Genomic DNA, 22,406 nt, shown 5'->3' with positions numbered 1-22,406 from the left:
AACCAGTTTACCTTTTGCAAAATACAAATTAAGACCCCATGATAATTATGAGAAAACACACTGCTGAATTGTTTTAAATAGGACCTGTGAATGCCTGTGACACTGAGACCTAAATGAAGTTATTTCATGCAAAGCTAATTCACTTGTTCATGCTTAACTCCCCTCCTGCCAGTGCAATCATCTTTGAAACTGTACTAAGCAGAAGAGAATGTAATCCAAGGACGAAGATCTATCTGACATTTCTTTCAGACAGTGCCTCCATTTTTGGGTTTGTTCAGATTCCCAAGAGATGCAACTTCTCAATAATAACAGGGAAGCAGAGCTAGAAGTCCATTTGCCTGAATCTCAGTTCCCCAAAAGCACCTAAATGAGCTGAGGCACCCAAATCCCTTCATCCTCCTAGAAAATCGCATTTTGTTTCTTAGCTCTGTATTCACATTGTCTGGCTGCCTCCCTGTTGCACCTACTTGCATGAGCTATGTTCTTGTCATCATCTTGCCTTTAGATTTCTTACTGATGTGAGACTTAGTTTTGTTTGCTCACATACTTTTGTTTTACAGGGAATGCAGGGAGAATGGGGGGTACACTTAAATGAGTAATGTCATTTCTGCCTTTCAAGTGAATATCAGAGCCATTGTGTTGTACAGTGATTTGTTTTGCAAAATCCCAAATGCTGTGCTAGTTGGATTTTTATTGGAATGGGTTTGAGCTGAGTCATGTCTCACAGTAATCGCTAAGAGCTCTACCACATGCTCTTTTCTTTGTTCATGTAAGCAACTGGCAATTCACCTGTGGAAGCACAATGAGATTTTAATGGAGTTGGAGAACGGGATCAAGAACTCTCGCAAGCTGGAGACCTTTTGCAGAGATTTTGAGCTACAGAAAGTGTGCTACTTGCCTCTCAACACCTTCCTTCTCAGGCCTTTACACAGGCTGATGCACTACAAGCAGATAATGGAGAGGCTTTGCAAACACTACCCACCAAACCACATAGACTTCAGGGATTCAAGAGGTAAGTAAGAGAAAAGATTCCAATTCCTGGAGCTGGGGAATGGCATCCAAATCCATTACAGGTGCCTGGTGGGATGAAATAATATTTTTTTAAGCCTACATTGAAAGAAGATTGAGTTTGAAAATCCAGCGCTCAGAAGACCAGAAATGGTAGGATTAAGACTGCTCTCGTATACATGTTATGTCACAGCCTGGACAAGTACTTGGAAGAGAAATCTGCTGGGGGTTATTAAACAACAGAAATGACATGCAGTTCAGGAAGTTACTCGAACTGAAAACAGTTGAGGGGTTGGGAGAGAGGGCAGGGAACATACCATATGTGCTTGTCTTGTTTCTGGATTTCCCTACAGATCCACTAGGAACACAGAATATTGGCCCAGGTGAGCCCTTGGTCTGACTCAGTATGGCTGCTATTATTTCTTTAAGTGTTGTCACTTTTCTTTCCAGACATACAGTTTTCTCTATTCCCATTCCCATGATTTGTTTCAGGAACTCAAAGTTGCCAACATGTTTTTCTCTAAATGTGAAGAAATTTTCCTCCTGTAGCCTGAACTTGCTGCCTGATGTTTCTTTCTGATGATTTGTTTTCCTCTTTTCTCACCCCAGTCCCTCACCCCTATTGCAAGCTATCTACTGTAGTACTACTAGATATAGTCCTATTGCTATTTAAAGATAACTGTATGTTATCTATGCAGCTAGCACTCAGTGCACATCCATGGAAGCACTTGGGCGGGGAGCAGAGCTCAATATGACTGCTCTCAGCTGTAAGGTATTAGCTGCCTAAGTTTCCTTAGATGCTGTATGATGAGATCCACAGCAGACAATACACAAAGCGCAGAAGTAACTTGACCTGTAGCAATAGGAAGTGCCACAGAGGTCTGTGGCACTGAAGTGCTGTGTGACGCGGATGTTTGCCTGGATGTAGCTACAGCCTGAATGATCTTATGGAATGCAGCAAGTAGTGCCTGCATTTCTTTTAGCCAAGGCTAGGTCATGAGGATGATGTTTCTGATCCCACCTCCCCACAGAGTGCAGTGCCTATCAAGGTTTATTTCCAGCTCCACTTTTGAAATGGATGGTGAAAATAAGAGAGCATGAGAAGGACAGAGTGACTCAAAGACACCATTGCTGTGGGGTCAGTCTCTTACTAAGGTGTTTGCAGATTTCTGTTAAAGGGAAATGTGGATCTGAATCCCACCAGAGAGCACAGGTCTCCCACTAACAGATGGATGAACTGTGCACTGAGCAATGATGTAAGAGGGCAGAAAAAAGCACTGTTACTGTTCCCTTGACTGTTTTTTAACTGACTCCAACTGCTCTTCCTAGTGCTAAAATCAGTCATTAAAGTGGGTTTAGCTCATTCAAAGACTGCCCTTCCATCCTGGTGTATCAAGGTTGGTGCTCACATGCATGATGGTGCAGGGAGTAAGTCCCTGAGCTGATTGCCTGCGAAAGATCAAATGGTGATTTTCAGCTTAGTTCTCTGAGCTGACTTACTGCATTGTTGGCACAGCAAAAATACAAGAAAGACACAGGAAGCAGATCGGCAGCAGCCTGCACCCAATTTGGCTTCTGCCATTTCTGGTCTTCTGAGTGCTGGATTTGGCTTCTGCTGCCACAGTGGGACTTCACAGTGCCTGCTTCCTCCTGTATCCTACCCAATCCTTCTTCATACAGCAAAAATCCCCTTCAACATTGGAGATTTTCCTTAGGAAGGTCACTCCCAAGTGTTAGGTCACTTGTTGTTTGCAGTGTCTTTGGAGAGTATGAAGTAGAATGTGATGCAAGTCAGCAGAATGCAGTTCTTTTAGTTGTTCTCATTGCTGGGACTGAGGACAAACCCCAGAATTACTGTTTGCTATCTGAAATGATACAATAAATGACACTGCTCATTTCCTGGAGTTTTCAGATATGGACCTGGGCCAGTGTGCTGCAAGCAGGGGGAAAATGAGTATTTTTTCAAGCATAGAGAAGATCCGTAGATTCATTGGAGATGCCCTTTAGGAGAACCTGTTTGTTGTTGCACCTAATTGACTGGAGTATTCCTAACAAAGTTCCTCTGACTAAAGTAGAGCAGACTTTTGGTTGAGGAAATAGGTCTCTTCATTACAACACTCCACCCTCTCCCCTCCACTCCATAGGATGATGTCCAGAGTTTGTGTGGGTTTCAGTCAGGCTGAGTAGCTTTACACTGTGAAGGAGAAGGGCAACACAAGAACGGTGAGGTTCATGAGCTGGGCGCTGCAGACAAAAACCATCTTTGTTTTTGAATGGTCTTGTAAATTTTTGTTAAGCATTTTATGGTTTTGTCCATCTAATCTAGCTGCTTTGGCTGAGGTTTCTGAAATGGTGGCTCAGCTCCATGGCAATATGATAAAGATGGAGAACTTCCAGAAGCTGCACGAACTCAAGAAAGACTTGATAGGCATAGACAATCTGGTGATCCCAGGAAGGGTAAGTACCAGAGTTATGGTCAAGGTCTGATACAATTTCAAAGCATTAGGTATATATTAGAAACCTATTTTTTAGGAGCAGCTGTGAAACTGCCTTTCCTCATATTAACCTTTTTTCCCTCACCAGTAAACATCATAATGCCATAGAAAACAGCAGCCTTTAAAGTGGGAAGAAGCAATCATCTTTATTACCATTTTACTGATTTTATTAGGTTTATCTTATGTGTAGATTTGGGTGGTTTAGGCAATTCCAAACACTTATTACATCACAGGTGGTAAAAAAGTAATATTTATCACATTGTTCAAAGCTTGAGCAGTTGCACCTTTCCTGATTTCCTTCTGCCCTTAATTTTTGTTTTTTTCCAACCCTCAGTGCTAGAGCATGGCAGATAAAAGGAAAAGATACTCGTTCTGGAGGACATTCAGCCCTTTTATGATACCTAGCTTTGAAACTCAGGGCCTGAGGAACAAGCAGTCTGTTTAATCTACCTGTAACATTAAGCAGTACTTTTTGAGACAGTGTTGCCTTAAGTAAACACTTTTAATTATGTTATAAAATACCAACATCTTCTTCTCACTTGACAAGGCTTTTTTAAAAACAGAGGCTTAATTCAGAAATAAGAAGCCTCAGTGTAATATTTTAGCCTTTTTTACTTTTCTAGGTGCATGTATCTGTACATGCAAACCTGAGAGTTGTCTGTTGTTGAAGTAATGTCCCCCTACTCCCTGACTTTTGTGTGTAATAAACAAAAACAGTACTTGCAGCAGCTGAAATGGTGGGTAAAATGCATTGTTAGACTGTTCTCACCCCTTATGTATTTCTGGGAAACAGCTTGGGAAAAGAAGAATTTTGCATTGAACTGCAAATACAGCAGCCCTTGAACTTGCCCTGTAGCATGTCCATCTGGCCCTGGTAGATCCCACAGGATAGCTGCTCTGCTTGCTGTGCTGTGTCCGTGTTTAGCTCCACAGTAGGGTTGTGGCAGGGAGACAGCTTGCTGAGCTCTTTAGGGTCCAGCTCATTTAAGGATTCAAACGTGTAAAAAAGGGGTTTGAAGTTGATGTGCCATTGTGAAGGCAGTGCCGGGCACAGGCATTTCTGGATTTGTGGTCGTTCCCCACTCCCTCACTTTGCCTCTTCCTTGTCTCCCAAGAATCTGTCATGGCTCATGACTCCTTCCAGTCATCCACAGACACTTCCTTGGCAAGCTCTTCACAGCCCGTGCATCTCTCTATCACATGAAATTAAATGCTGTCATCGGGTGTTTCTGCTACCCTGTTCTATTTAAAGCCTTCTTGTCATAGGAAGTTCAAGAAGAAGGCAGGCGGGGTGCAGAAGTTCTTTGCCTGCCAAGGCAGAAAGCATTGGCCACTATACTCTGGCACATGCCCAAGATGTTGCTGCTTCCAGCCCTTTGGCAGCTTATCTGGCTCCAAGTGAAGTCCCTGCCCCAGTGCAGGCCAGGCTGGCAGGCAAATGCCACTATCATCCACAGCTGTGTTTACTCTAAGGTGGCTGAATTTCACATCTCAGAGGAGAAGTCCCACATCAGGCTGGTGATTCATCTGTCCTAAAGGAGGCTGTAGGTAACCATCCTTTTCCAGTTATCCCAGAGTGGGGTCTCCACTGCCAGTGAGCTGGTTACTCTATTGGATGTTAATACATCCCATGGTCGATTGTGCCTGCAGATTGTAGTGACCTACAGCTCTTGATTCACGTCTTTGCACAGCACTTGCCATGGTGGTGCTAAGCCTGCAAGTGCCTATTAGGTGGTACCATGTACATTTTAATCAAGATTAATATTATTTGGTGGCCAGCAACAGCTACTAATGGCTGCTCTGATAACATGAGCCTACTGTGAGATAGGGATAACCACCTAGGACACTCCTTCCACCCCTTAGCCCTTACACAATGCAGGTAGAAGAACACATCACAGCAGCCCTAAGGTGACCAGAGTGTCTCTCTGAACTGATTAATCTTAGAGTTTATGTCTAAGGTGCAGGTGATTCTCATGCTTTATATGACTTTTACATTCACAATTAGAAGTAGAATGACCTTAGAAAGACTGTAATAAATAAATATAAACCTATTGGCAGAAGCTGGAGAGAGTGACTGGAAAATGGTATTTTGGTGGGTTTCAGGTAAGTGAAAGGGAGAGTTGCAGTCTGGTTTACAGTAATCCCAGGAAATCCAGCATTTTGAAAGTTTCAAATGTGCTACTTTTCCTGTAATTCCATTGCTAAATATTCTTTAGCAGTTTGATCTGATTTAATGTACTGTATGATATGACATGGATAGTAGCCACAACTCACACTGCCAGACAAATTTCCTTCGTTCCTGATGGTGATGTTGATTTGTGTAGCTGATTTTTGCATCTCGGTGAAGAGCTATGTGTGCCATACACACAGCAGGAGCTTACCAGTGACTAAGCAGTAACATACAGGCCAACTTATAGTTAGTTTTTACATCATTTGTACCATAAAAAATGCTTAAAACAGAAAGAAGGAGCTGTCTGAAGGAACCACTGTTAGGTAAAGAAAATTTTGCTTAGCTGAATTTTCTGAAAGTGAATGAAAGACTGTGGAGGAGTTTATCCTAAAGACAGTTACGAATCGAAAGAAATTGTCCTATAAATAAGATTTTTAACACATATAATAGAGAAAAGAAAATGTGTTGGTGACTGATAGTCAAGTCAGTCCCATGACCAAGTAGTCATATTTCTGTTTGCATAGTAATAATGGTAATCTTTATTTCTGAAGGTACATATTTGTTTTGCATTCGTTTCCCGCAGGAGTTCATTCGACTGGGCAGCCTCAGTAAGTTGTCTGGAAAAGGTTTACAGCAACGGATGTTCTTTCTGGTAAGCGAGAAGACAGTTTTTCTTTACATAATTAAATGTTACTACAAGCAACTATTAGACATACTGGTAGACTTGAATAGTGAATTACAGCAAGTATTTTTAAACAGCCCTATTTAAGTTAACATAAGTTTATATATTAATTTATAATCAACCTTTGTAGCTGGTTGTTAAGAACTTACACTTCTGTCCAAACCTAATATTCTGTGTGTAACTGCTTCTTAAAGAAGATAAAGCAATTTTTATATGACACTGTGAATATAATGATAAAATTGTGGCACCGGGGTTAGCGATCATATCCAGAAAGGAAGATAAAGAGTAGCTCCTGGTGGTATGAACAATAATCCACATTCTCAGGGCACATTACAGAACCAAGTGTATCCAGGGTTCAGCCCACAAACTCTCCCAGTGTGTTGTTGGACCTGCCTTTACCTGGAGATACATTTTGCGGCTCTCACGTGAGGAACGGTGATCTCCTCCCACCATCGCTTGCACCATTTTCAGGTTATGTGGATCAGTCTCTGATCCACAAGAACTGCAAAGGTGATTCCTCCTTCTTCCCAGCCAGCTGGCTTGCTCCCAAGCTCTGCATCCTGTTGCTGCTGCTGAGCCCTTGGTGCCAGGGCACCAGCGGGATGCCCAGTTGAGTGCATAGATTTTTTTAGTCCAGGGTTACAGTTCTAGTCCAGGAAAATGCTTCCTTGTCTTCTCTTATGCAGAAGGTGAAGACTCTGGGTGTGTAGAAGCAGCTTGCGAGTGTGCTAGGCTTTACAGGATGTTTGACATTTAATCTTTCAAATGAGCCAAAGATAGATCAGCTGAATCTACCTGGGTAGGATTATCCTCTGCTTTTAAAAGCACTAAAGAAGAAGACTAGTGCATATGGTGCACATTTTCTTGCGTACCACAATTCTTGTTACCAGATGATGCCTCTGTATTATACCTGTATAAAACATTTAAAGTCAGTTTCTTGTGCTGTCAAAAAGGTCTTTGGTCTGTCTCAAGCACCAGAATCTTTTTGGAGGTAAAATCCCAGGTCAGTATTCTGGGACTCTGAATGCACGTGTAATCATTAGCAAAATTAAATCCCCCTCTAGTGGCTGATCCACAAAGCTTAAGAGTTACTGCTATTGGGTTGTAGATGTCTGTGGTGAGAGCTCAGCTTCACACCACAGAGTGTGATTTTCTTGCTGCAACTGTCTGGTTTGAGACAGAAATCCTTTGACCCGGGTGGCACAGTGGAAATATGTCATTCATTTTATAGCAACAAAATGCAGGTGGTCATTTGACATGCTTTTGACAACTGCTGTTACATGCAGGAAGCTCTACAAATTGAGATACTAAGTCTCTTCACCTTGGTATTTCTAACCTAAAGCCATCTGTACCTCTCCTTCTGAATATGGGGAGTAACAGATAGCCACTTACTTCAAAATTGCGTTGGGCACACCTCTCGGTTGTGCTTACTTATCTTTCCACACAAATCAGAAGAAAACATTGGTGAAACACCCTTATCTTCCATAGCTTCAAAGTGTGGGAGAGTGCAGAACTTATTACTTGGTTTCACTGCTGCTGTGGCTTGTTAGTTCTGACCCCAAGATCATGAAGGGAGCATTAGAAGGCAACATAAGATATCGTGGAAAATTGTGGGAATGTGTCTGAGACCAGCTGGGAAGGAAGGCAGGAAATTACTGGTGCTAAACCTAGCTACTGAAATATTGAGGAAGCCAATAGTTTGGATTCAAGCATTAGGACTGCCATATAAATAGCCAGTACTGAGAAGCTTTCCCATATTTACCATTCATTCACCATATTTTTTTTCTACATACGTACATGCCAACATCATCCTGATAATGCTTATTCTTGCTTTTTAGTTTAATGATATCTTGTTGTACACAAGTAGAGGCCTGACAGCATCAAATCAGTTTAAAGTCCATGGGCATCTCCCACTGTATGGCATGACAGTAAGTATCATGAGAATTTAATTTAAGGGATATGTGCATAAATGGCCATTCGTCATCCCATCTGCATTGCTTGATGAATTTCTGCTGGACTGAAAACAGCAGCCAAGGGGCTGTTCTCTGATTCAGAGGAGTTGTGCCTACGTTTTCCAGAGCCTGATGGGGCTGTGTTGGGTTTGGTGTGTGTTCATGCAGTATTCTACACAAAGGTGATTATCTAGCAGAAGTGGAGAAAAAAAGGCATTTGTGGGGGCAGCTTCCTGATGATGCAAATTTCTTGTGAGATGGGTTCTTTTTAAACCACAAATTTGTCTGTGATTCTTACAAATATTTCATCAACAATTGTTTATAGACACGCTGTGCTATGCAAGTAAATAGGAGTGACAGTCTAGTTTCCAGGAAAAAACATTTCCTAGTGTTTTCAGCGCTGTACCTTAAAGCTGCAGCAATGTGTTGGAGCTCTTGTTACAATTCCTGTGGGAAGCAGTGAACTGAAGCCAATAGCACCTTGTTACCTCCTCTTCTTACACAAGTTCAGAAATATTTTTGCTAGTTTCAAAACACTTGAATCACCCCCGTGATTTTCATTGGAACTTCTCATGGGTTTGTTTCTACTCAGTACTGTGTTCCTGAGAAGTGAGTTAGGTAATCACTACCGCTGCAACTGAACTACTCTGAACACCTGCAAGGCTTCAAGTTTTATCTAGGGTTTCTAGAAATCCACTCTATTGGTAGTCCACTTGGCATGGACTTGTTCACAACACAACTGCGTTATGCTGCAGTGTCCAGCATTTGACATATCCTTTTGCATGATTAATCACTCTTCTGATAAAAACGTCACTATTTCCTTCTGGTTTTGGACACTAAGCAGACAAAGCCATGCTTTTGGTGTAAGAGGTTATTGCAGAACTTACTTTTTTTCCAACTTCAAGCCACCCTTTTTTTTTTCGCAATACCTCGTTTAGAATTGTTGTTTATGAGCATTTCTCTTAGTTTTCCCCAATGGCAAGAGCTTGTTCAGTTCACTGTTTCACCTTAAGAAATATGTACTTCTGCAATCTGACTGCATTTGGCCTTTTATATCTCAGATAGAAGAAAGTGAAGAGGAATGGGGGGTTCCTCATTGTCTAACACTGCGAGGTCAACACCAGTCCATCGTTGTTGCTGCAAGGTAATTCAAGAGGAAAACATACATGTGTAAACCATGTATCTCCCCAGCTTTCACAGCGGTAGAGGTAAAAAAGCAGAGGCAGCATTTTGTTTGGATTTTCTCTTAAAACAGTTTCAAAAGCGTATTGTTTTGTGAAAGCCACCTGTTAAAAAACAAAAAATGTGAATGGGCAGAATAGAGTGGTAACTGGGCAAGTTAGAACCAAACCTAAGTTATTAGGAGAAAAAGCCTAGCATTTTGTGTCTGAATTCTTCCCTGTGAGGGTGATGAGGCACTGGCACAGGTTGCCCAGAGAAGCTGTGGCTGCCCTATCCCTGCCAGTGTTCAAGGCCAGGTTGGATGAGCTTTGAGCAACCTGATCTAGTGGAAGGTGGCCCTGCCCATGGCAGGGGGGTTGGAACTGGATGATCTTTAAGGTTCCTTCCAACCCAAGCCATTCCATGATTCTGTAATTCATTTATTTGAAATAAAAGTAAGCTCAGATTGTGACTAGTTTTTAGTGTTTGCTTCCAGCATGTATGAAATTGAATAAAACCTGAATTTTCATTTTTAGTTCCCGCTCTGAAATGGACAAGTGGACTGAAGACATTCAGATGGCAATAGACCTGGCAGAGAAAAGCAGTGGCCCTGCTCCAGAGTTACTGGCTAGCAGCCCACCTGACAACAGTAAGTAAATGCTGGACAGGAGGCTTTGTTCATTTTTATCAAGTATGATTGGTAATTGCTTCTAAGTAAAATGGTGAAAAATGCTGGCCACAGGTCAAACTGATATATTTGGAGCTGATTTTTATATATATGTATATATTTATATATGTGCCATTTTAATGTTCTTGTTGATGTTAGCAGAAAGTTTCACTGAATAGAGAAATGACTTAAGCATAAAGATTCCAGGAACTATTTAACAAGATCTGGGCAGTGCCTGTCCTTGGAAGGTATTAAAAGCAGCAACAAAGCATGGTAGCTAGCCTTTGATTCTAACACATAAACCAGAAACCCGTAAAAAGATATGATCTATTTAACATCTGCACAAAATTACTTTTAAAAGTGTGTTTTAGTTCACAGTATTGTGGACAGAATTGATTTGTTTATTTTTTCCAATTATATATGTTGTTGCATAGAGGAAGAAAGATGCTTTTTCCCTGCATTTCATAGAGTCTCCTGATGAAACTACTGTAGACCAGGAATCTGAGGACGACCTCAGTGCATCCCGCACCTCACTCGAACGTCAGTCACCACACCGTGGCAACACTACGGTGCACGTCTGCTGGCACAGAAATACCAGTGTTTCAATGATCGACTTTAGTATTGCTGTGGAGGTATCTACCTCAGAACGATCTGAACTGCAGCTCCAGATTCGCTCTTGAATGACAATTTCCTTTTTGCTCCTCCTTAATAAGTGCACTATTCCGTTGTCTCCTCCCTGTTCCGTTGTCTCCTCCTGGGGAAGTTCCAGGCACATCTATTTAATTATCCGCAAAAGATGGCATAAACCATCAGTCAAGAAACACGTATCCACTCCTTAGTGCATCTTCATAATTTCAGTTAGAGCAGTAATTTTCATAGAAGTAACTGTCCAAAACAATGCTGATGCCCTTTAAAATTTAAAGCAGGTTGAACTGCTTAATGCTCTGTTATAGAGGCATTAAGTCATTGCTTGAGCTGAAAGGATATTGTCTTTAGCTGCTGCAGCCAGTTTTACTTACATGTATTACTAACAAACATACTTTCTTTACCTAGCCATCTTTTCTGGAACCTTGTCTCATTGCTCAGTCTCATCTGCTTTTTCTTTATTTGCGTTTTCCACCTCAAAATGAAAATCCTTTTTCCCCTCCCCAGTCACAGCTAAGCCAATTTGATACGCATTCCTTAATTCTGTACTCAACAGACGAGATGCAGGCTTTGACTTTTCAAAGATTAAAATTAAAGACTTCCCATTCAGTATAGGTTATAGGATGAGGTGGTAAGCCAGCTTAGGTGTTCTTCCTTCACTCAAGGGAGTCTCCAGGGGGCTCTGAGTACTTTATCACAGTTCTCAACAAATGGAAATGGTAAAAGGAATCTTAAAACTGAGAGTGGACTTGCGCTCACTGGGCTGCCCTCAGACATCAGGCTACCATGGGCCTAGAGAAAACGAATTACTGATGCAGAACGTAGAGATGCAAGGACAGACATATTTATAGTTTGTGTGACTGCCTTGGTTTCTAAACAGAAGGAGAGTTTGTTGCTGAAATATGGCAGAGAAAATCATTCCCTACTAGAAAACGCTGACTGTAGAGTCTGATGTCAGTCCCATGCAGGTGGACTTTCTGCTCTGTGTACCCTGATGTCCTGCAAGGGAGGAATAGTTCAGCATGGACCAAGGTCTCATATTTTTCCCTAAAGCAGAGGGCTTATTATAAACAGATATGAAACAGAAACCAGTGACCAATTCTAACAATTAAACATTTAGTGAGGCAAATATTCTGGTCTGAGATCAGTGCTCATTGTTCCTTATTTTCATTCCTCAAATGAATGCAAACAAAGCAGCGAAGACCAAACACACCCCGGAGACATACATTGTTCTGTGAAAACATCTTCAGCTCCACTGCTGTTCCATGCGTGGCAGGTTACGCTCATGCTCACATCATTCTGTTGGTGGCTCTCACTTCAGCATTATCGTTTATTTTCTTTGTGTCTCTCCCTCCTTTCTGTCTCTCTCATGGTAGAAGATCCTCTCTCTGTCAGTGACTGTACTTCCCTACCTGCTGGACTGATCAGTGATCAGCGGCCTGTTCCCATTTCATATGTCTGCTGGTACCGAATGCAAAGCGTGTCCTTTTATGATATCCTCCAGAGTAATGAGGTAACAGAAAACTAAGGAGTACGCCTGTAACTTAGGGCAAGGAGGCACCAGTCCAGATATCAGAGAAGGGGATGATTTTAAAGCAAAGGCTTTATTGTATGTCCAAGACTGGTGAAAACAGAACATTTTCAAGAATATTTCATTTGAAGTAGGTACATCAGGACCACCAGACTTTGACTGTTAAGCTTTACAAATGAAGTTGTTAGCTTCTGCATTATATATAGAGAATGATGTAAACAGCTATTTTGATCCACATGAGAGCCCTTACAGTCAGCAAGGAATGGGAAGGAATTAATTCACTGAGAATTCCCCTTGATTTGCAAGGCACAATGATACTGGACTTCTCATTGTCACAATGTGGAGAGAGTTGAGTCAGCCAGCCGTTAAATACTTGTACTTGGTTACGGCTTCCTCCTCCTTTTTCTTAAAACATCCAGAATTCAGCTAAGACTAAGGTTAACAGTCCTTGGTTTTGAAATCTTTGAAAAGTTACCATGTGAACTCACTGGGTACTGAGAGCTCAATCTCTATCTGTGATTCTAAAGTATGTCATAATTTTCCTTTACATCACAAACTCATGTCAGACTTTCTGTTTCCATTCTAAGTATCATTTTAAAAAGAGCAAAGACAGACTAGAATAACAAGAGTGATGTTTAGTAGTGTAATACTGAAAAGCCAGCTCAATTAAAACAAAAATAATGAGTATAGTAGCTTGAAGTTTTTGGAAGTACCCAGCTACAAACAATATATATTAGATAAAATACTACTCAGAACAATGCAGAAGAAATATATATCCCTTCAACCAAGACATTTTCACATACAACAAGGTCACGTACAACCAGATAAAGGCAGATAATTTTTCTTACAATAGCCAAACTGCAGGTACCCTTCACTGTTTTATTTGGCTCCTTCTGATCTGTTTCAGAACCAGCTGTCTGGAAATCTCCTTAGGAAGTTCAAGAACAGCAACGGGTGGCAGAAGCTTTGGGTGGTGTTCACCAACTTCTGTATGTTCTTCTATAAATCGCACCAGGTAACAGACTGCACAAGTGTGTGTGGAGGGCTGGAAAAGACCTTTTGTGTTTTCAAAAAGGAGGGAGAGAAAAGCATCCATCAGTCAGGGGTGCTGTAGGTGAGAGAAGCAGGTGCACTGGTCATGGCTGAGTAGTGGGTGGACCGTGGAGCAGAGCCTTTTCTCTATCTGCTTGCTTGGCAGTTGAAGAACACATACTTCTTCCCTGGAACTTTCATCAGTTACAGTCTGTGTCATCCCTAAAAGCACAACAGATACCACTGCTGCTCAGAAACTGTGGTGTGGATTTTAACAAGAGTTTGCTTGCATAGAGATTCTGAGATTATTACAATTAAAGACCTGATAGTGACTTACCAATTTAGTTTACCATTATGGACGCTTAAGTCAAACAAGAGAGAACAGTGGCCAATGATTAATCCATATTAGCAAACATTCCACTGCAAAAGTCTGTAATCTGCTGGACATTTGAAGCTTTGTATTCAAGGAGGACATAAACACAAAATAATTCAAGTTGCTACCTCATACTTTCATTGCTATAGAAATCCTTACTGATAGTTTCTGCACTAAAAAAAAAACACCTCATGGAATAGATTCTCCCCCTCTGCTTCCACTCTCATGAGGCCCCACCTGCAATACTGTGTGCAGTTCCAGGGCCCCCAGCACAAGAGAGATGTGGACCTGTTGGAGCAAGTCCAGAGAAAGCCCACAAAGGTGCTCAGAGGGCTGGAGCACCTCTCCTATGGAGACAGGCTGAGAGAGCTGGGCTTGTTCAGCATGGAGAAAGCTCTGGGAAGACCTTCCAGTACCTAAAGGGGGCCTAAAAGAAAGCTGTGGATGGATTTTTTTTATAAGGGCATGTAGGGATAGGACAAGGGGTAATGGCTTTAAACTGAAAGAGGGAAGATTTAGATTAGACATTAGGAAGAAATTTTTCACTTCCCAGTTCCAGTGAACATGTGTGCTGTGCCTGCTGATGCCAAATGATGGGGCTTTATGTTTGTCAGCTTGAAAGTAGTGAATGGTCAAGATTTCAGACAAGTTTCTCATGAGGAAATAGTGATGGGATCAGCCTGCAGCAGATCCTTGTGAGAAGGGTCTATAAAGATAGGCAAGCTGAAACTACAAGACAGTTAAGCTCAGTGTGATTGTATAAAGTTGGTATTTTTTCATGCATGTGAGAAAAAACACTATGAACTTCGAATGAGTATGTGTCTTCCATTTTACGGGCTCTCTTTACTTAAGAGCATTTACCATAGAACGTTTTTTATTATTTCTTTTCAGGACAATCATCCTTTAGCCAGCCTTCCTTTATTGGGATATTCACTTACCATCCCTTCTGAATCTGAAAACATTCACAAAGATTATGTGTTCAAGCTACATTTCAAGTCCCACGTGTACTACTTCAGGGCTGAAAGTGAATACACATTTGAAAGGTAAGTCGGTCTGCTGTGAGAGGGAAGTTGGTAGAATTCCAGGAGGTTAGTAGATGGTTAGTAGATTCCAAAGAAGGTAAGTAGAATGGAAGTTTGAGTAAATTGATTCAGTAATACAGGCACATAGTTCAGAACAATGAGGGAAAAAACCCTTTAAAATTCAGAAGACGTTTTCAATCTGACAACTTTAGAACCAAGTGGTTGGGTTTGATGATGTGGTGGCTGTGACTGATTAGTGTCACACTAATCAGTCTACTACACTACTGATTAGTGTAGTAATCACTATAAAACAGGAATTACCCAGTCAAAACGGATCAGGTTGGCTCTGTGTCTCACACTTCAGCAAGCACATAAACAGATCACAGGACTCTTCAGAATAACTTCACTCCCTCTGGTGCAACTGAATGGAAAATCCACACCTGAAATAAAACTCTTACTATGTGTTTATGCCACTTCAGCATGGAATTTTTATACCTCCCACTGAATTTCAGATGCATGGAAAGCCAGGAACCAAATTTTGCTTCTCCTAAATGGCAGTTTGAGGTTGTTCCTACTGAGAACTAATGTAACTCTTTTATATGACACATTTAACGTCAAAAATCTTAATGTCATCTCTTATTGAAGAAAGCTATTTTGAAGTTTTAGCCATATCAGTTTAAAAGTATAAATTAGGCAAACTGTGGGAAAGAGATAATGAGTAGAACAGGGAAAAGCACAAAAGCCCCTTCTCAGTTCTAGGAAAAAGTAGTAGGAACTGCAGCTGAATGACATTTTTTCACTCTAGAATTCAGAGTGGTTGGTCATGACTGGTCATCACTTGGCCCATCCAGAAAAAAAGTAAAGGAGACTGGGTGTCTGCAGAATGAGTAAAACCCTAAGTTCATGAATTTCGGGGGTTTTAAACTTCCTTTTGTATATGCATTTGTCAGTCACCTGGATCTAGATCCTCTTGCCTTTGGCTAGACTTAGCAGTGAATTAGAGATGCTTCTGTAGGCACAGGAAATAAAACTCTGTACAACTGGCAGTGCAGACTGTACCTTTTAAGAAATCTATCCTTAGGAATTGACCATTCTTTTGCTTGTGTCTCCTCCTGCCTCCTCCCAGATGGATGGAAGTGATCCGAAGTGCCACCAGCTCTGCCTCTCGCACCCGAGCTCTGAGTCATAAAGAGCCTCACGCCTATTGACGGCTAAAGAAGCCGCCACATTGATTGTCCAGCAGCTGCTGATTTTTTAGAGGACATTTGAAACTCTTGTCTCCTTCCAGGCTTAGGAAAACTTACACTTTGGTAAAAGCAAAGAAACAAGAATCAGTGTGGTTTTGCAGAGACCGTTGCAATTCCTCAGCAAAACTGTTAAGTAAGCAAGCTCTCCATACATTCAGGCTAACATACCACCATCCCAGTGGCTGCGGTTTGTTTCATGTCTTGTATTTTGTCATTCTGTGCTGTTTTTAGCTTGTGCCAGTATTAAAATATTGTCCTTATTAGAGTGCCAAATGCCAAAAGACATTTTGTTGCCTCAAAGATTGCACCTAAAACAAAAAGAAAAGATGACTTCACAATCTGAACACTTTCTCCTCTGAGGCAAACGCTATTTCTTCTCTTTTCATAAAAATATATTATTTTTTTTTACCATGTTAATCTGTAGACTGCTGGGTTTTTAAATGTAGATGGACTTTCACAGTATAGAATATAATTATATATACAGCAAGCAGTCTAACAGGAATGAGATAGATAACTTGCAGATTTCATCTTTTCCCCCAGTCTTTCTACATTTAATCAGCAAGGGATTACTAATTTTCTATGTTTAACAAGGTTAAGTTTGAGAGAGTTTACAGCTCACTCTCATCTCCCTTTGGGGTTACAAATCCATGTGGTATAAATAAAGTATAGGATTCTTATCTAACCCTTTTCTTGGTGCAAGTTGACCAAACTGTTCATCTGTGGGCTTTGAAAAGTGAATACTACTTGCAAGATGAAAACTTCCAGTGCAATATTATTTGGGCTGATAATGTACTGTGAATGGTATGTACAAGAAGAAATTAAAGGCTGTGGTGACATTCTGCTGTTTGTGTGAAAGAAAACCCATATGCTATGGGACCTGCAGCTATTTGAGAGTGATTTGGAGAGTGTTTTGGTAATGCAGTTGCTGTCAGCTGGGGGTACGCCTGAAGCCCCAGGTTCTTATCCTGCCTACTACACCTCCTGGCGTGACTTGTAAGTTTCTGGTTGGAGTTTCAGTCTCTCCCTCTCTTCTCACATGCTCAGTATGCAGAGAGAGCAGCAGTTCCACCCATTTCACATACCCAGCTTTACCACTGGGTAACACCCTAGTTTGGATAAGCTGTTGCCCCTCTCAGAAGGTTGGCAGCACTAAGTCTGCTATGCTTAGATGCTTTGCCTTATGTTTAAAGAAACACTTTGTCATGAGGGTCATTTAAAACTCCCACGAACGCAAGTTCAACATGCTGGAAATACACCTATCCCCCTTAAGAACCTCTGAGGAGACAGAGCTAGGCAGAGTGGCCTGGATATGAGAAAAAAAAAGCTGGTACTATTCTACCCCTAGTTTCTCTTTATCTAGCTCTTCACTTTGTTAATGGCTTAGCTATGATGTGCAATGTATAAAATGGCTGACAGCTTTGCTTGCAACAAAAGGGAATAAAATACCTCACAATATGATCATACTCTTCCTGTTTCGAGACAGCAAAACCTTCTTTGTGTCCCTCATATCCCCCAAACAAAGGTACATGCAGACGCCCATCCAAGGAGAGGGAAGGCTCCTAACCCCTTATGACAAGCAGCAGACCCCATGGCCAACTTCCCCAGCACAAGGAAACGAGGATTTCTGCATACTTCCTTTAGCTGTTTGGAAACCTTCCCACTCCTGGACAGGTAACTTGTTGCGGTTGCTCTTCTCCTTAGCTGTTTCCCCTGATCAATACTGATATAATGATCACATCTACCCTCTGGCATCACCTCTGTCTATGACATGAAGGACAAACTTAGCAAGTAGGTAGAAAAAGATCTGAAGACCTTTTGTGCCGGTGTCAGGTGCCAGTATCTTGTCCATTCCAAGGCTGCAACCTTGTTCTGTAGGGCCAGAGCAAGTGAATACAACAGCCTCAGCATACCAACAACATCCAGGAACGAGCACTTCAGCACTGACTGGGAAGGTGAAGAGGATGCTATATAGGGATGAGACAGGGACAGCTCACAGCAGAGATAGATTAACAACCTGACAGTATTGCGCAGGCAGAGAGCAGAGGTAGTCTGTGGCTGCAATTTCATAGGATGCACCTGATCCAGGAGTTTCACCTTTTTGTATTAGTTTTTTTTCCTATAGAAAATAAGAAGTTTTCAATAAGATAGATTATCTTCTTCTTCCTTCTCTACCAGAGTAATCCCTTTTCTTCTTTAATGGAACCAGTTGAACTGCCCTCATTTTTCAGCATTTCCTAGTTCTTTATTCCTAAGGTTAACTCCAAACTGAAAGGGAACAGTAAGAGAATAAAGGCGACTCTCTTGATGATAGTCGTATCTTACAATCAGTTGAAGTCTATGTGTATAGATAAAACTTGCAGTTTACTAGAAAGCTGTCAGACTTAAGCGGTTGCTTCTAACCCCATTTCACAGCATGCTGCTGGTCATCCCATCCAGTGGGGCACAAAGAAAGGCAGGTGACAGCGTGTCCCTGGGGAGCAGCCATGACTACAGTTTTGCTGTTGCAGCAGTGGGAAAACCTCAAAATGGTCACCAAAAGATTTACTCTTGGTGCTGTTATTACTCACCATGAATAACCAGTTACTTCTTCAAATAACAAATAAAACAGGAGCCTTATTACCTTAGGAAGTTGCAGCACATACAGTGGGCTCCTGGGGATTTTCTTCCACAAGACTGAACAGCTCCATCATTTCTTTGCTGTCCAACTTAACCTCCATTAAGACACAACTGTTTATCACTATACCTTGTCACAAAATTTTAACTAAACACTGTTGAGAAGTGAGTGCCTTTGTAAATTCAGCTGAAGCTTGCTGAAAATGGCAGACTGAAAGGCAAGGGAGCAGGCAAAGCTAAAGTTGCCGTGATTGCAGGAATCTGGATAAAGGTCTCTTGACTAGAGAGAAAAGAGCTTGCAAGGAAAGAGGCAAAACCAGGTGCACTATCCTACTATTCTGACAGCCAAGAGCAAAACAGAGACAAGCACAACCTGAAAAACCCCATTTTGAGCATTTTTTCCTTTTTATAGAGGACCAATTATGTGGTCTTCTCCCTCAAACCATAGGGATGGCCATACAGGGACTCAGCAGTTGCTACAGCACAGATACGCCCCTCCCCACCTCTCCACCAGGGACACAGGAAAGTTGGTGGAGTTAAACCCACAGCACACATGGTTTTTAATAGCAGATGTTAATGAAATGTAATTACAGGAGTGCAGCTGTCATATGGTTTGTCACAGGTTACATGAGCACTTATGGATGCAATATTTGGGGTTCCATTAATGCAATTTGATGCAAGCTCTTCATCGGTGTCACTGGGCTGGCAGGATGGGGAATACAAAGCAGGTTTTAAATCACTGCCCTCTGTAAATGCACACTGTCTTGCTATAGGGCAAACTGTAATACAGAGCTGCACATATTTAACCAAGACAGTACACTAGCAATCGCTCGTGTGGAGATAAAAATCCACTTTAATCAAGAAAAGAACTAAACTTCCCACATGATTAGACCATCTGTCAGAAATGAGCTTATTAAATATCCCAACAGCAAAAAACATTCTCAGTGTTCAGAAAGCATTTGAGTTTATGCAGGAGTTTTGTCTTGTACAAATTACAACTAAAACCTAATCACCAATTTATCACCTTTCTGCTTACCAGTACCAACACAGGGACAATAGCTGAGGTAGAACCCCACAGGAGCACAGCCTTCTGGGAGGAGAGCCCCAAATCTCATCTTACTGACCACTCAGATGGCAAAATTCCATTAAACTTTTCCTTCTTTATTTCTAGGTCACGTAGTTTACAAGTTTTATTATGTTGGTGTAGAGTGACAAAAGTAAAACTTAAATACACAGTTATAAACAGACAGCAATGTTACAGAAAACCACATACACACTGGAATCGTCCTCTGTAATCATGCTTTCCAAGAAGGCAGGAAACCATTGCAGACACTTTGTCCACTGCAGATGCTCACACATCTGCAAGCTACAGTTAAAGAGCAAGCTTGCAGGTTTGTGCTATACTTCAAGCTCCTCCCCAGCAACTCAGAAAAGTAACCTGCGATTGTACTGATCCTTGTGTTATCCCCATGCTGCTTAGCAAGTCTGGTAATGTTCCTGCAGTGACATATTTGAAGGCAAAATACACTTCCTTAAAAGTAAGGCTAATGTAAAACTGTTACAAACTGATAGCATGATGTTTAAAAGAAACCACAGAATGCCACATGAAGTAGTAAGAGCTAAACATTTCACAAGCACACTGAAAGTCGAGGCAGATGAAGGAGTTCCAGTGGCCAGAGGAGGAATGAAGTCACAGTAGTAACTGCTTTGCAGGTAAGTGCCAATGCACACGCTCTTACCTTCCCCCTGTTCCATGTGGGTGCAACACCACAGGTAAATCATTCCGCAGTAACTGGTTGATCTGCCCATACTGATGTGGATGTACACAAAACGTTCTGAGCTGCAAAGGAACCATGGCTCTTCTGAGGAAGAGCTGCTCTGTTAGCACACCAAAAGCATTCAGAATGACGGCGATCATGCCATCGTCCTTTAGTAAACTGGTGATCAACAAAGTGCAACTGCACGGAAAATTAAGTTAAAAAAATAGATTACACATCTGATACTTACAAAAAGCAAGCCTTCAGTTCAAATGACTGATTTTGTTTTCTTTACACAGTGAGTTTATTTAATGCCTAATCTTGAAATCCCTGACAAATACGCAGTTCCACTAACTTAAATGTTTGCATAAATAGGGCTAGCTTGTCGCTTAGTATATTCAAGACTAAGTGAAGTACTACCTGCACAGAAAAATCGTCAGTGCAACATTATAACACAGACATGATTTTAGCATAAGATAACCTCTTAAAATATCAACACGCTGCTTTTTCTCTCAGAAACGGAGGACAAGCTTCTTTCAAACAAAGCCCCCCTTCTGTTACCAATACAGATCCGGTTTTTAAAGCATCCATACTTTCCAAAGCAAATGATTGTAATTTTACATTCAAGATAAAGCACACTTGTTTTGCAGTGAATCTCAGTTTAAGATAGTCTATATTTAAATAACCTATATATCACATACAAAAATACACATCTCTACCATGAATGAGGTCTTGTCTTTTCCTAAACATCCCAGCCTTCTGGCCAATTGCCCTGGCTGTAGTTCTTATGCATCTTAAGTTCCCAAACCAAAGGACACGTTCACTATGCAAATTCTGCCACAAGAAGTATTTCCTCAGCATACAGTCCTGGAACACAACTGAAATGCAACTCAAAATATAAATGTGTGTATAACTTTTTAAATGATTGTTCGAAAGGAGCATACCTTGCAATTTCATTCAATTTTCTGATTGAGAAATTCTGGAGGTTTCAGCCAGCACCATAAATCTAATTTCCCCACTAAATCTCTGAGCTCTGTGCATCCCCAAGTGCACTCACTTTAATTTAAAATCCTTACATGAACAGATGACGGGAGAAAAGCTGCTGTTAATCTATCTGTATTTCAAACACAAACACATCAATTTGTTTCTGTATGCTGTAACAGCACATATTTACTGAAGGGCTGCATGTTCTGTTACTGAGAGGTCACAGGTAAGTTTCCCATGGCACTGTATTCAGGGGTGCATTTTGCAATAGCAGAGCTAGATTTGCTTCGTCAAGGGTAAGCCTAGCCTTAATGTTTAAGAGCACACAAGCCAACGTATTTAAAGATATTAATAAAAGAGGAATTATAAACCATTGCTCAGACTTTGGCATTGTTCAATGCACCTTAAATCCATGCAGCCATAAAGGAAAACCACTACCTCATTATGCTTGCAACCATCTTGTGTGTAAGAACACTGGTTAGAGAACAAGCGTATGTCCACTCATTTCTTCAAACTTGTTTCAACCAGGTCAGAAATTCATAGCTCCAGTGTCCTCGTACTGTGAAATTATTACATTAATAATTAAGGCAATTGATATGCATAGAATGAGGGTGATACGAAGTTCTGCAAGGACACCTCACCAGCTTCCAGACTGCTCAGATAACCTGGGTCTTTTCGTACCAAGGCAGGTAGATGTACCTGTACTTTGAAAAAGCTGTAATCCTTTCTGTTCCAAAATTCATATATTTTTTTTAATTAAACAGGTAAGTTACTTCACTGTCATGCAAAACATAAAATCATCGATTTCCTCATTAAAACAAGGCAAAAGAGCTCTCCTAGCTACACGAATAAGCAGCACCTGAATATAGCCTTGGTGAAAAAAACCAAGATGAACCTAGAGTAATAGCATGAAAAACCAAAATGCTGCCCAATCAGTGGTGCATGTCACTAATGTTACTGCTTCCAGTCATTATAAAATGTTAAGTCAGCTACTAAGAGCACTGAGAACAGTGGAAATCTCAAAATTTGGGCTTTTTTCTGGGGAGACAAGTAATAGGACACTGGTA

General features: G+C 41.2%; 1 protein-coding gene across 6 annotated transcripts in view; it reads left to right on the top strand.

Annotated features, from left to right (window-relative positions):
• The window catches only part of FARP1 (FERM, ARH/RhoGEF and pleckstrin domain protein 1), a 220,571-nt gene extending 203,747 nt beyond the window's left edge, over positions 1 to 16,824 (top strand). For all 6 annotated transcript variants that reach the window (XM_061361089.1, XM_061361088.1, XM_061361087.1 and 3 more), the window contains exons 18-27: positions 775 to 1,012; positions 3,335 to 3,465; positions 6,257 to 6,325; positions 8,194 to 8,283; positions 9,369 to 9,451; positions 10,005 to 10,117; positions 10,604 to 10,767; positions 13,219 to 13,326; positions 14,608 to 14,759; positions 15,865 to 16,824. In XM_061361089.1, the coding sequence (XP_061217073.1) occupies positions 775 to 1,012; positions 3,335 to 3,465; positions 6,257 to 6,325; positions 8,194 to 8,283; positions 9,369 to 9,451; positions 10,005 to 10,117; positions 10,604 to 10,767; positions 13,219 to 13,326; positions 14,608 to 14,759; positions 15,865 to 15,946 (1,230 nt within the window). In that variant the 3' untranslated portion in view covers positions 15,947 to 16,824. The remainder of the gene's footprint in view (positions 1 to 774; positions 1,013 to 3,334; positions 3,466 to 6,256; positions 6,326 to 8,193; positions 8,284 to 9,368; positions 9,452 to 10,004; positions 10,118 to 10,603; positions 10,768 to 13,218; positions 13,327 to 14,607; positions 14,760 to 15,864) is intronic.
• The last annotated feature ends 5,582 nt before the right edge of the window (positions 16,825 to 22,406 follow it).

The sequence above is a fragment of the Neopsephotus bourkii genome, unplaced genomic scaffold, assembly GCF_033783945.1.
Source record: "Neopsephotus bourkii isolate Nb327-2 ecotype Australia unplaced genomic scaffold, CSIRO-AGI_Nbou_v1 NB_1052, whole genome shotgun sequence".
Classification (NCBI taxonomy): Eukaryota; Metazoa; Chordata; class Aves; order Psittaciformes; family Psittacidae; genus Neopsephotus; species Neopsephotus bourkii.
This window is presented reverse-complemented; position numbering and strand designations above follow the sequence as displayed.